Source organism: Meleagris gallopavo, chromosome 7 (assembly GCF_905368555.1).
Source record: "Meleagris gallopavo chromosome 7, MGAL_WU_HG_1.1, whole genome shotgun sequence".
Lineage (NCBI taxonomy): Eukaryota > Metazoa > Chordata > Aves > Galliformes > Phasianidae > Meleagris > Meleagris gallopavo.
Window position 1 is genome coordinate 9,089,051 of NC_139410.1, and position 15,872 is coordinate 9,104,922.

The 15,872-nt window shown below is 38.4% G+C and overlaps 1 protein-coding gene across 6 annotated transcripts in view; it reads right to left on the reverse strand.

Annotated features, from left to right (window-relative positions):
* Window positions 1-5,598: 5,598 nt before the first annotated feature.
* DNAH7 (dynein axonemal heavy chain 7) overlaps window positions 5,599-15,872 on the reverse strand; it is a 98,142-nt gene continuing 87,868 nt past the window's right edge. For 4 of the 6 annotated variants that reach the window (XM_085228832.1, XM_085228831.1, XM_085228829.1 and 1 more), the window contains 11 exons: window positions 14,948-15,124; window positions 14,036-14,197; window positions 13,145-13,345; window positions 12,297-12,458; window positions 10,636-10,821; window positions 9,663-9,800; window positions 9,115-9,345; window positions 8,779-8,931; window positions 7,697-7,874; window positions 6,355-6,458; window positions 5,599-5,999 (listed from right to left, as the gene is read on the reverse strand). In XM_085228832.1, the coding sequence (XP_085084958.1) occupies window positions 5,793-5,999; window positions 6,355-6,458; window positions 7,697-7,874; window positions 8,779-8,931; window positions 9,115-9,345; window positions 9,663-9,800; window positions 10,636-10,821; window positions 12,297-12,458; window positions 13,145-13,345; window positions 14,036-14,197; window positions 14,948-15,124 (1,899 nt within the window). In that variant the 3' untranslated portion in view covers window positions 5,599-5,792. The remainder of the gene's footprint in view (window positions 6,000-6,354; window positions 6,459-7,696; window positions 7,875-8,778; window positions 8,932-9,114; window positions 9,346-9,662; window positions 9,801-10,635; window positions 10,822-12,296; window positions 12,459-13,144; window positions 13,346-14,035; window positions 14,198-14,947; window positions 15,125-15,872) is intronic. The other 2 variants (XM_085228833.1, XM_085228834.1) reach the window with 2 other exon arrangements.

Genomic DNA, 15,872 nt, shown 5'->3' on the forward strand with positions numbered 1-15,872 from the left:
TGAGGATCTGGGAGAAAAAGAGAATGTATCTCCTAGATTCCTGTGAAGAAGGGACGGGTGACTCAGCAAGAGTACAGAGAAGTTGTTAAGATGCGTAGAGAGAAAATCAGAAAGGCAAAAGCCCAGCTTGAACTCAACCTGGCCACTGGGGTTCAAAGGAGCGAGAAACCCTTTTACAGATCCATCAACAGTAAGAGGAGGACTCAGGAGAATCTTCATTCTTTACTGGATGAGGATGGGAATGTGACCACTGAGGATAAGGAAAAGGCAGAGGTTCTGAATGCCTTCTAGACGTCTGTCTTTAAAGGTCACACCAGTTATCCTCTTCCAAAAATACTAGGTGACAATTCCAAATAGGACACATACAACCGAGAAGAGGACATTTTCTCCCAGAAATGCTACTTTTCTCCAATACATAGGAGATTTTCTCCAAATAGGATGACATTTCTGGTAAGAAATACTAGTTTTCTTCCCTAAATAGGACATATGCTCCCAGAAATACCAGCACTCTTAGAAATACCTCCCAGATCCACTCCATTACATTCCTCATTATGACACTTACTCCCAGACTTTAGGGCATTTTATTTCAGAACTACCACTTGTCTCAAAAGTAGATGGCAGTTTCCCTCAGAAACACCAGTTTCCTCCCAGATAAGTGGCTCATTCCACATACATACCAGTTCAGTCCCCCGAAAGGTGGCATTTTCTCCCAGAAACACCAGCTTTCTCACTGATACATGACTTTTCCCCTCCAGGTAAGACATTTTCTCCCAGAAATGCCACTTCTCTCGCAAATACGTGACATTTTCATCCAGGGACACTAGTTGAGTCCCCCAAGTGTCGTATCTTCCACCAAAAAACAATGACATTTTCTCCCCTCAATATATTATATATTATATACTATGTATTATATATTATGTATTATATATTATATATTGTATATTGTATATTATATATTATATATTGTATATTATATATTATACATTACATATATATATAAACATGGTATTTTAAATATATATTTTTAATACAATAATATAATATATATATATAATACATTATAAATATATATATAAAAACGTTGTATTTTTTGTTTCTCACATCTCTGCAAGAAACTATAAATTTTCAACAGTGAGAAGGATTTGTATTGACAGGACTAGTCTTAATACACGATCACTGAAATTGATCGTATCGAGAGCTAATATATTGAGAAGTTCAGTAGTCTGTAGCCGAGGTGAATAATTTTCATACCGGTGTGCATTGTTTTTTTTTTTTTTTTTACATTTAAATTTTCATTGGATCAAATTGTCAGTTTATGTATCTTTATGATATACTGTAAGGCAAGACCAAACAGGCAATATATTAGTCTTTTCAACTGATCTGATGGTCTGATAATTTCTTTGTTTTTTTGTACCGTACTCAAATATTTGGAATAACCAGAACAGTGAAAGCCTATTTTATGAAGAGCTACAATAGAGACTTGTGCTCTCTACTGACTGAGGTTTCTCTTTGATCTTGTTTTGTTTTATTCTCAAAATGGTTTACGAAAAAATGAATTAACAAAAACATAAGGTAAACAAAGGAAATCCTTTAAGTTATTTCTGTCTTTCCTGGGTGGTCCTGTTAGGCACTTTGATGATTTATTTTTACATTTTCCATGTCTGCATTTATTTAGCGCTTTTGTCAGTACTATTTGATGTTTTCCTTATAGTTGAGGAACAGCCACAGCTTTCAGAACTTTCTGTAAATGTCTGTGAAATTCCTCCTGAATTACCTGTGGTGTGCATGATGAACCTCACTATTCTCAAACGCGTGTGACTATATGTAAAGCATATAACAAGACGAAGGGCTGAGTTAATCGACCGAGTCTTTATAGCCACATGGCCAGCTTTACTTGAGTAAACAAACTTGAAAGAGCAGAAAGAATGCTGGGCTGGCCCTTGAAATTGTAAGTTCAACTAGATGTGTGATCCAGGAAGAGCTGTAGAAGCACCCGGTGGAAAAGAGTTTTCACTTTGTCTAGTAAACATGATGTGTTTGAGACCGTTTTTCTAAAATACAGTGATTGTGTATAGTTTTAAGTATGTATTGGTGGCTTGTTTTTATAACTATAACCTCAATTGCTTATTCTTTATTGATAAATATCGTCTTATAAATTTGTTAGTGATTAAACAGAATAGAGGTCAAATAACCTTTTTTTAATTGCTTTTCTTTTTAGCTTCCAGAAATGCTTCATGGAGACGGAGATAACAAAAAGCATGGTTATTGTCCAGTGGGGCAGTTCATTCTGCAGAATCTAGGTCTGCTTCCTGGATTTGCGATCATGCTGGTGATTGCCCTCTACGAAGATAAAATTGTGCTTAACATCCAGTTTTGACCGTATTGTAGGTTTTGCTGTGGATACCATGTTATTAGTGTACAGATTAGAAACTGCACTGTTTCACTGTATGCACAATGCTTACAGGAAAAGCAGCGGCTTGCACTACTTACACGAGTACATCCTATTCATTTCTGTGTGTATTATTTGATGCATTTTTTCGATTCAAATCAGATGAGATTGCTCAAACACATTTTCTAAACTGCATTAAGTGGCAGTTGGGAAATAGTAAATTCCAGAAAGAAATGCCAAGTTCAGGGTGCTGCTTGCTTACATAAAAAAAGACAGTGAAGGATGTGCTTGGGAAAATAGCATTTCATACTTGGTTTATCAGACAGAAAATTTTACAGCTGAAAATCATACCTATGCAAGGAATCTGAGTATGCTTTTAGTACCGCACAAGTCTTAAGCAGCAGGCATATATATATATACATATAACCCTAACTCTAACCCTACCCTAACCCTACCCTAACCCTAACCCTAACCCTAACCCTAACCCTAACCCTAACCCTAACCCTAACCCTAACCCTAACCCTAACCCTAACCCTAACCCTAACCCTAACCTTAACCCTACCCTAACCCTAACCCTAACCCTAACCCTAACCCTAACCCTAACCCTAACCCTAACCCTAACCCTAACCCTAACCCTAACCCTAACCCTAACCCTAACCTTAACCCTACCCTAACCCTAACCCTAACCATAACCATATATGTAGGTATCTTCTTCTATCTGTGTGTATGTATGCATACGCATGCATACCGCTGGTTCCTCTGCATAGTGGGAATTTGAAGTATTAAATCTTAACAACAATAGATGAGTGGAAACCACTGTGCTGTCTTTAATTTCAAGAAAAAAAGAAGCCAAAAACCGTAAGCTGCACTCCCTCATTTTAACTTCATGTTTGAGAAGGCATGCCGTTGCAATATGTGCCACAAAGTGTCCTGTCGAGGATCACTTTGACAATGTTTTCCTGACTAAAATTTATTTGATGTTTGTTCTTAGATATTACTAGGAAAATGCAAACTGCAGCAGAATTAGTGCTAGCCTGAGGAAATCCCCAATGTTGGAGTTACTGAGCTATTCCTTGTTCTCTTCTACAGATGCTAAACATGTATCGTGTGCCACCTGCAGCATAAACTACTGAAGAATTGTGGTTGTGAATGTGTGCAAACTCTTAATTTTATGGAGAATCAGTACGAGATTTTTTCTTTAACAGTTATTTTGGAATGTTTTCTCCTATGTTAAGGTACAACAAACATGCTAGTTACTGAACGTGGGCACAAAGGTTAAAATATGCTACATGCATGTAGGGTTACTTATTGTATCTGTTTCTATAGTGCCTGAATATCAGTTGTTGCAGCACCAACCATTTCTGTGGTTGAGACTAAGATTGCTACTTTCAGCATAAATCAGTTCATTTGTATGATTTTTTTTTTTTTTAAAGGATTTTGGTATTTGATTGTTAAAAAGCAAATGCGACAGATCGGTCATATGCCTAATTTGGAAGGACAGACTGAAAGTTTTTGGCTTTAATATGCTGGGAGCACGTCTCGGATCAGATTTTGCTGAGATGGTTATTCTGCTAGGCAGGAGTGAGTTCTTCTTGTACCCATTATCTCGTTAAGAAAAAATACACCGAGTTCTTGAGGAGCGCAAGTTGATTCTGTAGATCCCCTTGTAATCATGGAAGTAGCCTTTTCCAAAACTTCCAGTTTGCTGTCTTCTTTGTGTAGGCCAGGTAAGTTGTTGCTTGACTACGTGCCCTAAGTTTTGTTTCAGTCTGCTCGCTGCTAGTGTAGCTGCTGAAACCGTACTGATGCTAACAGCTAAAAAGAGCACCAGCTGGTATCTTCATTCCATTTCAAGTTTGTGCGTTTCTCATGGCCTGTTACTTTCTAAAGCTTCATAGGTCAGTTTAGTTTTTAACAGAAGCAGCTTGTGTATTTTCAAGGTATCGGTTGGTTCTTGCCAGTATTTCTTCCTAATGCAGTATCGAGGAACAGTATTAAGTGTCCGTTCAAAAGAAGAGCATAGTTTCTTCCGTGAAGAAGCCGAAACCCAGAGTTTAGACACGCGGCCATTTGATGCTGAGAACTCGTCGGTTGGTTAGTTTTCCTCTTGAGAAACATTTACCGCCAGATCCTAATTAGCAAGTGTACTGTTATTAGCTTTGATTTGCTTAATTGGTACAGTGCAAAGATCTTAGGTGACACTCGTTTTACCTGGTGCTCACCGTACATCCCTGAGTACTGTTTTCAAAGTGACTTAAATCATAGGATAATTACTGAGGATCTTAGCTTTTTTAACTTATGATGCCTATGTACTGAACCGACCCTTAATTTTTTGTTAACTCTGTCCAGTATAAGGGGGCCATGTGGTCTAACCAATGTTTTTTTTTTTTTTTTTTAAAGTAAGTTTATTTCTTTTAATATGTTTCAAATGAAAAATTGTTTATTTCAGGTAGTATATTTACTTTTGTATTAGTTCGAGTATGGTTTTACCTTAATACGCTGCCAGCACTGGAAAATATTCAACTTCCTTTTGAGACCATCTTCAGACAAGGGAAAATACGGTCTTTCAAGGCAGGTACTGGATTTTTTTCATTAAATATGTATGTTGTTTGTCTTTCATGTTGTAATATTTATTATAACTTACCAAGGGCAGTGTAACACCCCTGACTTCCTCTGTAGGTTTTCCACCAGTATTGAAATTGAAATTGTTCTAATGTATGCTTTCAAATCATGTTATAGACAATCTGAATTCCACTATGTTTCCACTTGGTTTGTACATTCCATTCTGCTGAATCAAGAGTCTCATCTAACTTGTATTTGTTGGAGGACATGTTATTTGTATATTAAAATACTGTCACTGTGTGACATCCCATATGAATTTTGATGTAGATCACATTGCACTCAATCTGCTGTGATTACACTTAGAAATACCACTGTTGCTAGATGCAGTGTGATTTTTTTTTTTTTTTTAAATAAAAATATCCCCTCCTGTTAATTATTGAGTCTATGGTTTCTACTGTCATTATGGTGCTATAAGATACAACTGAGCAATCAGTTTTCATTTTTATTTTTTTTTTTTAATTTTATAAAGCTGGAAAAGATCAAATGCTGTTCTGTTCATTGTCAACAGTGTTGTGCTCATTTTTATGTATGTTCCTTAAAAATAAGGAGCCTTCAAAAAAACAGAATTATTCAAGGAGCAAATGATCTTGTTGGCTTTTGAGATTTTATTGTGCAATCTTGTATTTTTTATGTCACAAATTGCAATGCGCAAAATGTTTTTTGCTTTTTCATGAATCCTTTTGTATGTACATAGACTTATCTTTTGATATTATGGCATTCAGAACTGACATATGTTCCTAACGGGTGACGTAGAATAGGAACCTCGTTAACTGCAGTAGGTTTAAGAATTAAGTTGACATAATAACGCCACCCCCCGTTTGATCCAGTGTTCTTGCGGTTTATCGGAAGGAAGGGTCATCGCAATGACAAAGTTGGTGGAGTGGCCGGTTGTTGACAGGATCCCTCTTCTCTCACTGGTCTTGTACACTGGAGCCAGGTAACTGGGTCGTTGTGGAACATCTGCTTTCTTACAGGGCTTTAACCATATCTGCAGCAAGGAATAACCAGGAATAACCTTTTTCACATTAGTTAAAAAAAAAAAAAAAAAAGGGGGGGGGTGGGTGGGAAACATTCTTGGTCTTGCCTAAGTATTTTTGACAGCAGTGTCTGCTTTTTGACAGATGGGCCTGAAAACCTGCTTTTTGTTTGATCTTTTATTAGCAGATTGTTTTCTTTAACCAAATCTGCAATGCCAAATGTAACGCTGCCACTGTTACTAGTAGATGCTATGAACTTTTGAGTTACCCTGTTGCTCCCTTAAAGGTTGCCACTTAGGTATTTAATCCACAGAATTTTTCACATATAATACTATAAAAATGTTACGAAATGTAATGCACACTCACCACAGGCACTGTATCATAGAGGATTTTCAGATGAGATTCTCCTAGCTTTTTAGTTTCTCTGTTCCAACGTGCTCCATCCAAGAACAGTCCCTGGATGTAGACCCCTAAATCGGTGGGATAAGACAAGGTTACAGGAATGCTGGAAGGTCTGTCTAACCGAAAGCAGCAGGCAGTGCAGCACACTTTGCTGTCAGCTGATTGACTGTGTGGACCTCGGTCAACTTTAGTGTTTCAAATGGACAATCGAATACTTACTTTTAACACAATCTTTCTTATATGAAGTTAAAACTTTTTATAAGTACGGTTTCATAAAGCGTTAGAAAGTTACTGTGTCTAGCAGTAGCGCAGCATGTTTGGTCTTGAATAAATATTAAGGTAGGTTTAAAACTTAAAATTAAAATACTGGACATTATTTTCACATTTGTCATCATAAACTCCTGTATATATTACATATATTGCAAACTTCTGTCGGTTTGTTCAGGAGATTTGACAGTATCTTGTCTTTCAGTAGTTAGACTTCATTGTTTCAAAATCTAACTCACTTAAAACTGTAAATTAAGGTTGGGTTGTTCTTGGTTGTGTGTTAGTTTTTTAACAGTAATTTTAAGTACAATAAAGTAATACGTAGTATATGTAATCTTAAATATTAATTATAATAATATCAATATAAATTATAAGTAAAAATTATAAAATTTCAACAAACACATTAAAAACCATGATGAGAAGTTGAAACTGAGTGGGTGATGTTTTCCTAGGCACCCAGCCAAAGCCTTCTTTACATTACCCCGGTCAAACGGATTCTCTTGAAAATATTAGAGCACAATGGTTTTCCCTTTCTCCTAAGCCATTTTATTACAAACTGTTCTGTTCAATGCTTAGTTTGTCTGAAGATTGGAGATGGACCAAGTAGTTTTTAAGAACGTAGTTATCTACTGTGCATCCTGGTCATATCACAACCTATTTTACTATGGATAGCAAAGCAAGTGCAGGCAACAGCAAATGGCTTTGCTTTCACTGGTTTAGAAAAAGCTTCTAATGTTGTGTAACGGGGGGGAAAAAAAAAAAAAAAAAAAGCCAAGCTAATAATGCTTGAAAGTTCTATCAATAGTGGAAAGTTAGAGGTAAGAAGTATTCTGTGTTGATGACAGTTTATCCCTTCAGGCAAAAAATCAGAGTCCTCTAATGCTTTATGTAGCATTTCACTTCTTCAGTATTTTGCGCTTTTCATGGGGGTGAACAGCAACTTTCTGTATGTTTTGTAGCTACCTAATTACATTCAGTAACTTAACTGTGTAACTCTTGAGTATGCAAAGTAATGTTAACCAATGCTTGGTTTAGTTACCATCCTCAGGAGCAATTTCGTATTCCTTATCTTCCAGCACTTCATAGTCAAATGCTAACAGGTCTATTGGAATAGTGTATTTTCTGGCATAGTTCTGCTGGGCACCAGTTAAGAACGCTTGCGTGAAGAAAAATCCTGAAATCCAGAAGACTGGTGGCATTCCATTTTCATACCACATCTGCAGCAGCAAAGAGAGAGGATGGAGTGGGGAAGCATACATTTTTTGTAATATTTAGAAAGCAACTTAGATAATAACAGCCAGAGTAATTTATCCTTCCGTGCATCCAAGGATGACTCTGTGGTATTCTTCGCACCACTCAGCAACAGCTCAACCACGGGTGCGTTACATAAACAGTGTATTTCTCCTAGAGCCAGCACTAACTCTGTTCCCAGATGAAACCAGAAGTCATGCTAAGGTGTATTTTAGTGTTCATGGTCTCATGGCCTCATTAGAAGATGAACACCTGTTGATGTCACTCAACAGAAATGACTACGGCATAGAAGAGTACTGAGCATTGAGGTGACTTATTAAGGTCTGTTTTGGGGAGCTGCAATCTTAAACGTGAAAGGTCCCAGTTTGTCATTAGCTTGATCCAACTTAATTCTACTGAAACCTATTACTTGACCTTAATGTAACAAATTTCACGTCATCACTGGAGAAACAGTCACATCCCTCTATGCAATGACAATACAGGGAAGTACAGGCTGGTGAGTCTCACCTCTCTACCTGGGGAGAACAGGGAACAGAACTTCCTTGGTGAGATCGCATAATAAATGAGAGTGTGATCTGAGACAGCCATAGTGGCTTCAGAAGGGGAAGGTATGCTTAACCAATGCAGTAGCTTTTGGTGAAGGAAGGGTGGTGACAGACAGCATTGCTGTGGACTTCAGCAAGCCCTCTGAAAGGGTCCCCTACAATACCCTTGTCTCTAATTTCGAAGGATGGGTATTTGAGGGGTGAACCACCATGGACTGAAAGGCTGCAGACAGAGGGTGGTGAATAACAGTTCCATCTTCAGGTTGAACCCCTGTAATCAGCAGTGTTCACAACAAAGGAAAAATGTGCAGTGGAGTGTGCCTACCTGTAGGAACTTCAGTCTACTTAGGAAATCATTAATATAGCTGCCCAGAGGCTTGAGACTTGGATAGGACTTAATCATCCACAGTTGTGGAATTTTGCCTTTCAAAATGCTGTTCACCACTTCTTCCAGTTCTGCTGACATAACGACTTGCCCCTAAAACAAAAGGAAGGTAATGGAATACGTGGTATACAGTGTGTTGGTTTAACAAAGAGGTCAGTAAGTGTGTTGATTTAACAAAGAGTGTGGGGGGTCAAGTGAGAAAGGGATGTGGGACATGACCGCCCATTCTTGACAGAAATGATTATTAAATACAAAATAGGACAATATTGAATATACCTTCATGGCTTTCTGTATATTGACACAGGATTCACGTATCATCTGCAACAACTTGTTGAAGCGTCCCATTTCTTGAACAAGAACAGTATTCATACTTTCACTGTAAGTGGTTGGATATTTTCTCATTGCTATTTCAATGTCAAAATCACAGGGAAGTTTACTCAGGATGTCACTTGTCACTTCCTGAACAATGTCATCCATGGATTTGGCACCAGTACCAGCTGCCCTAGACTGCCAAGTCAAACAGTTAAAATTTGATAACTTAAATTTTTTTGTAATATTTTGTTTCCATTTGCTAACATTTCTACATGTTTCCACACACACAAAAAATTGTTTTGAATTAAATAATTAAGTGCAATAATGACACAATCTCTCATAAAAAACCTTTAAAGCACTGTCTAGCCAAATATTATCTTCTACAGAATTAACAAAAAACATCAAGGTGCATTAACAACAGAAATTAAGTAATCTAGACAATGACCGTACAACCATGAAAATACAGGAGCAGTCTATCTTAAAAACTCCAACTTTTCATCTTTCAGCATTACCTGAGTAAGAAGAATGCTGTCAAATAACAGCTGTGTTTCTGACTGATCCTTAGTAATATCAGCATTTGCATGCATTCCAAATATCTCTGGGGAAGGATTCAGTGGGAGTGTCCTGGTATATTCAATGTAGCTTCCGTGCTGCAAAAAAAGCAATGCTAACACTTGAAAAAGACATGCAGCCCAACATCTCACCTCAGCCCAAAAGCAAAACCACTAACACCTCTCCTTGTGGACAATATCTGAAAACAAAAAAAAAAGTTACGTATCTAAACTAAGATATATGAGCAATCAGAACAATACAGCAGCTGACAGTACCCCTAAATTCCCTCTAATCTACCCCCTTCCTCTCTACTCAGTATTGCCCTCACTGAAACAAGCCCAGCTATTCCAACACCCCCAACCCCTTCGGAGCCCTCCACTTGCTGAGCTGCCCCTGCAGGTAGCCGCTGCTCTGACACTTCCCTTAACTCACACCTGTGTAATAAGCTTCCTGATTACAAGGTCCTTTCCACCACCAACAACCCTGAACAACTAATTCTCTTACAAGCTTTATGTCCTTTAAACTTAAGCAGGCTAGGTCGCTCTACCTAGCCCCAAGTGTACCAAGTTGTGCAGACTGCACAGTTTAGGAAGCTGTGCCAATTCAGGCTATTATTTCATTACTTTCTTTTTCATTATTATCAGACCTTACCAGACACTAAAACACTACCCACTGCTACCAGCAAAAAAGCACTACTCAACATGAGCACAAGCACATGCATTTCATATACACACATACACACACACACACACATTACACACACACACACACATATATATATAAAATGTATGTATGTATACATACGCACACACACGCACATAAATACACATAAATAAATAAATATAAAAAATCATATATATAGTATTGCTTCAATTAGGCCATTTCTTAATACGAAGGAAGCTCCTAGTAAATCCACAACTTTCAGATACTTACGTCACCTTCAGGAGGAACAAAGTAAAGACCACTGGAATCAAATTTATAATCTCTATTTGTAATGACTTCTGATGAGAAAAACATGTTCAGAACACTACGGAGTGTGCGGCGATCCCAGTCATCAGTGACTCTGCCACCGTAGTTACACTCTCCAGTCATGTAGCGAAGAGCATCATATGGTACCTCCTGGAAGAGAAAAAAAACAAAACACCACACAACACCACACAACACCACACAACACCACACAACACCACACAACACCACACAACACCACACAACACCACACAACACCACACAACAACAAAAAAAACCACCACTCAGCCACAACCTATAATTTCCCCAAACAGGCACATTACTATTGCTATCATCTAATTTAAAGAGAACCACCATTCTCTCAAAACCTTAACAAACTATCATTTACAACTGATAGTTCAGTTTTAAACCATAGATATCCTAGTCTTCAACTACTTTAGTACTTACACTGATCTTTATTCTTAATATTTCAGTATTTATGCTACACTTGAGATACTTTAGTCTTATGAAACACCATAGAAAAAAAAAAGCCATGCCGCTGCAAATCCAACTCCCCAGATACAAGTTTATAGACACCTTAACCGCAAGGATCAGTCCTTGTTTGCCTGAATGTTATACGTAATAATGCCTTGTTAATTATATTAATGTACAGAAATATGTGATTGAAACATTAGAGATAGGAGCAGGAAAAGAGCCGGGAGGGGGAAAACATTACAGGGATAGAAGATGAATTCTCATCAAAATTCATAGGGTAAGGATTGTGATAAAGACAACGTCCTATAAAATGTATGGAGCTACACAGTAACTACATCCAAACCATTACTGCTTCCAGCAATAAAATGCTTCCCCTATTCCTAGGCAATGCATTTGCTTAAACAATGCCACACGATACAACGTGCCGCATGCTAGCGGTCCGCTGCCCTAAACCACCCGCCCACTGTACATTGTATGTTCATTCCCTATTGCTTTTCCTATTAAACATTCTAAGAATCAAAAGTACACCGGGCTGACAGCGGTTTGACAATAGCAGCCTAGCCATAATTTCAAAGAGATCTGGCTATAGTCTTTTACATAGGACGCTGAAACACAAATGAGTATCACTTATGGCTAGCAAAGCCCAGACGCTCTTGGACAAAATGCTGCCTAGCTCAGCAGATGAAGAAGTACTCAATTCAGCTACATCATCACAAATCAACCTTGCGCATTATCTGTAGTACTCTGGAGTCCTGTCTTATACCTATGACTACATAAGTCACGACAGCTGTTTCAGCGTAACCATTCACAGCTTCCAACATCATCTCCAAGAGCTGAAGCCATAGCATCTATCTAGAGACAGAGTAAGATTCAGACAGAACAGACAACAACATGGACCGTACTCTGCTCTATTCTGCATGGCAGACAGCCAAAATTGGAATCTGAAAATTTCCAACGTCAATTAGATAATGATTGCAACATACTAACCTCCTAAAAGGAATGATTTCCACACTGCTGCAAGTAAACGTTCACTGCTTGGTCTCAGACCCCTACTAGACCGCTGCCTAGGGAACTCTCCGCTGCCTGGGTACATGCTCTCACTGGTCTACACTGCATGTGAGAAGCACGCGCAAGCCTCGGGGAGGTTGCTGTACCTCATACTGGTTGAGGAAGATGTGCAATTGCTGCACGCTGATGCGCAGATCGGTCTCGTTGAACTCGTATGGAATGTTCCAACCCAGTGGCCCAAACTTTCGCCTTTCTTGCACCAGCGCATGGAAGAAGCACAGGCCGTACAGCAATGCCTTGAACTCGGACTCACAAACAAATGCAAGGACACTAATAAATATGTGCTTTACAGAATTTCATTTTAAAATGCTGCTCGGACAAAGTCTCTGTATTTATTCTCAGTAAAGATTTCAGGCCTTTAAGGAAACCTACACATAGGAAGCTTACGTTTGGTTCATTTGCAATTGAGAACGTTTTAGCAAAGTATTAGATCTCATTTAAAAGAACTGCGCTATTAGAGATAAGTAACGGCAAATATTTTCCAGTCAAATAAGCTGGCACACAGAAATCTAATCATGAAAACAGAGCTTTCCAAGTCTTAATAAAAGCAGCAAGCACTTAGAAGGGCATTTATGTAAGAACTCTATAAATTCCATTGGCCCTCACGGGTCACAAGAGCAACCGCTTATTCTGCATTTCAGATAAAAGCCGTGCAACAACCACCTTGCAGATTTGCAATGGCAAGTAGCATGCTTTTCAACTCATTTCGGTTAAAAAGGCTTATTATTAATGCCACGCCAAGAAGTCACCGCTGAAGTAGGAGATGAGCAGAAAAAAAAAAACGTTTACTTTTCTGCTGACGATAATCAAAAGTAGTTCAATTGCAGTATAGGACAACTACTTCATTTACTACCTTTTTTCCCCAGAGCTAACATATGCAGTCACAGTCTTCTTTAACCCCTTCACAAAGTAAGGCTGCCACCGCATTACTAACCGTTCTTTTGCAGCTATTGAAAAAACTAGGGTCAGATATTGGATCCATCAGATACGAACGAATTATGTTCGCCCGTAAACCTTTAGGTGCTTCGTTAGTCATTTTCACTCCATTCTGAAGTACGGACACCGGAAATGTGGCAGATGGGTAACTGGTGAGCCAGATTCTGAAATCCGGATGCGTTGTGTCGGGGTTAAGCTCCTACAATAAGCACGTATGAAAACAATTAGAATAAATGACAGACTAATATGCATCTCCTCTGTTATTATTTACACAACTTCTTTGCAGGGAGTAGGAAAATATTGAATTTCTAAAAGTCTCACAAGCAACGATGATCATATTCAAACTTATGACAATTTTCGTTTCACTGGATGCCAGAGTGCTTTTGTTCATGGCTGCGGAATATTGAACTGGAATTTCTGCTGTTTGTGTAAGACGTGAAGAAAACAAGATGCCCAGTCTGCACCTCAACAGCAACAGCATGTGTACTTCACATATTTACTGTCGTATAGCTCTTCTCAGAAAAGCTACAATAATAATATCTATGCATCAAAATTGCATTAAGAACTCCAGCAAAGGGTAAGCAAGAACTGCATTCCAGAACTTTTTTGGAAACCTGCAGCTGCTCAAATTTAACATTGTTTAGTGTGCTGCTTTTCTGCAGCGACAGCATGCAAAAAAGCTCTCAGACTAAGGAGGCAGTTGTAGCGCTCCATTTAACGTTCAAGGAATAGGCCACATGCACTTCCTACTGCAGTGACCAGAAGGACAAAGACAGAACTGACGTGGTGATTCCAGGTAATTAATGGGAATCGCCATCAAGCATAGTAAACTGTCTACATGCTTCAAACGTACTTTCAAAAGCGTAGTGAAAATAATAGTTATTTTTACCTCACACACTCGTTCCAGTGTTGGCATCCACGAGCTCGCCAAATGACAGTTCTGCAGAACTATCCACGTCCCTTCCTTTACTGCCTTTTCTATCATTCTCATGGCTATTGGGCCTTGGCCTTGACCGAGCGACAGAGAACTGAGCTTTGTGTCGCTGTATCCCTGCGTAGACAAAGCACACTAAAGGTAAGAAAAATATTGTGGAAGCACAATGCTGTTTATACAATCAGAGTTCACATCCGTACACATTCTTGAATTACTCTGCACTACTTGTTTTAAAGTACAGTTTAAAACATTTTCTCACATTACTCCAGTTACTACAACCTCTCAGTGATAATCAGCCAGTGAAAGACTCCTGCTGTGCATCCATTTAATTCTGAACTTTACAGTTCTGACAGTTCCAAAAAAATTCCTATAAACACACTCAGAAGGGATACTCTTGAGGGATACACACAACCTGCAACAAAACGCACGATGCGTTTACTGCTGGGTGGCCAGACGGTTGCGCGACACTCAATGGCTAAGTACTCCAGTAGTCACAGGCAAGCGGTGCAAGAAATGTATCTCACATAAACCTAGGAGTTTTAGATTAACAACACTCTTTTACAGAAGTACTAATTTCTACTGCTAGGATTTCTTGTTAGTTTATTTTAAATACCATCATAGTCAAAGCAAGTAAAAATGCACATAATTAATTTTGAAGTGCAAATGCCACCTAAGATCCTATGCTGTTAGTTAACACTTCCCATTAAGCAGAACCACAAGATCCGTTCCTATGTGTTCTTAGGCACCTAAAAACAGGTTTCTGAGCTTACTTTGTCATTTGAAGTTCTAATCAATTAGCTGTTTATACAGATATGCAAACGCAAACACATCATCTACCTTAAAAACAACCTGGAAATATTACAATACCTGATCATCAGCAAACTTAACAAGCGCTGCCATTGGGTCAGCACCAGGAGAAAGTATAAATATCAGTGGTGCGCAAGAGTGGCTGTCAGAAAATGCTTTCGACAAATCAAATGGAGGTGGCTCAATAAACGGACGGCCCAGGTTGTGAACAATGAATTCCTGCACTGTTGGTATTACCTAAAAAAAAAAAAAAAGCAATAAAATCTAAACGCCCTATTTATGCACAAGAGTTTCTATGCTGTTTTGAATGGTTTACTATAAGCCATAAGGAGAGTACTGCTACAAGCAAAATGAAGCACCGATTCATTTCCAGAGAAATGACTTAGCATATATAAAGTGAGGCCAAAATAATCTTGTAATAAAGACATGCCCTAACACAGCTGAAATAAGTGACCCTCAATAGTATTTCCATCCCGCATCTGAACAGAGTAACGTGCTGATGTAAGAACCTAGAATTCTGCGTGCGTGCATGCTATTTAAATTTTAAACAGGATTTCACCTTTCAAATACTTTAATTGACCTTGCTTCAAAAGAGACAGTGCCTCAGTTTGGCAAACTGCAGTATAGGACAGTATCCTACCCACCAATCTTTTAATTTACTATTGGAAAGTAAACATAGTACCATCAACGTGAAACTACTTATAAGAAGACAGTTCAGTTTGAAAATTTAGTAGTTGTAAACATCCACAGGTACGTTTCTCTTACAAGTCACTATTTGTTTTATTTCCCTCTTGACTAACATACCTTAAAACACACTGAATATTACACAATTACCAATTCACCATTACAGAGTTCTGACAGTATTAGCAAACACAGTGTAAGATTTTAAACCCTGAGCAAGAAATTCAAGTGAATCAAAGTAGCTTAAAAACATTAGTACTGGTTCAACTCTTTTTGTCACAAACAATGTGTTTCCAATAGCTTC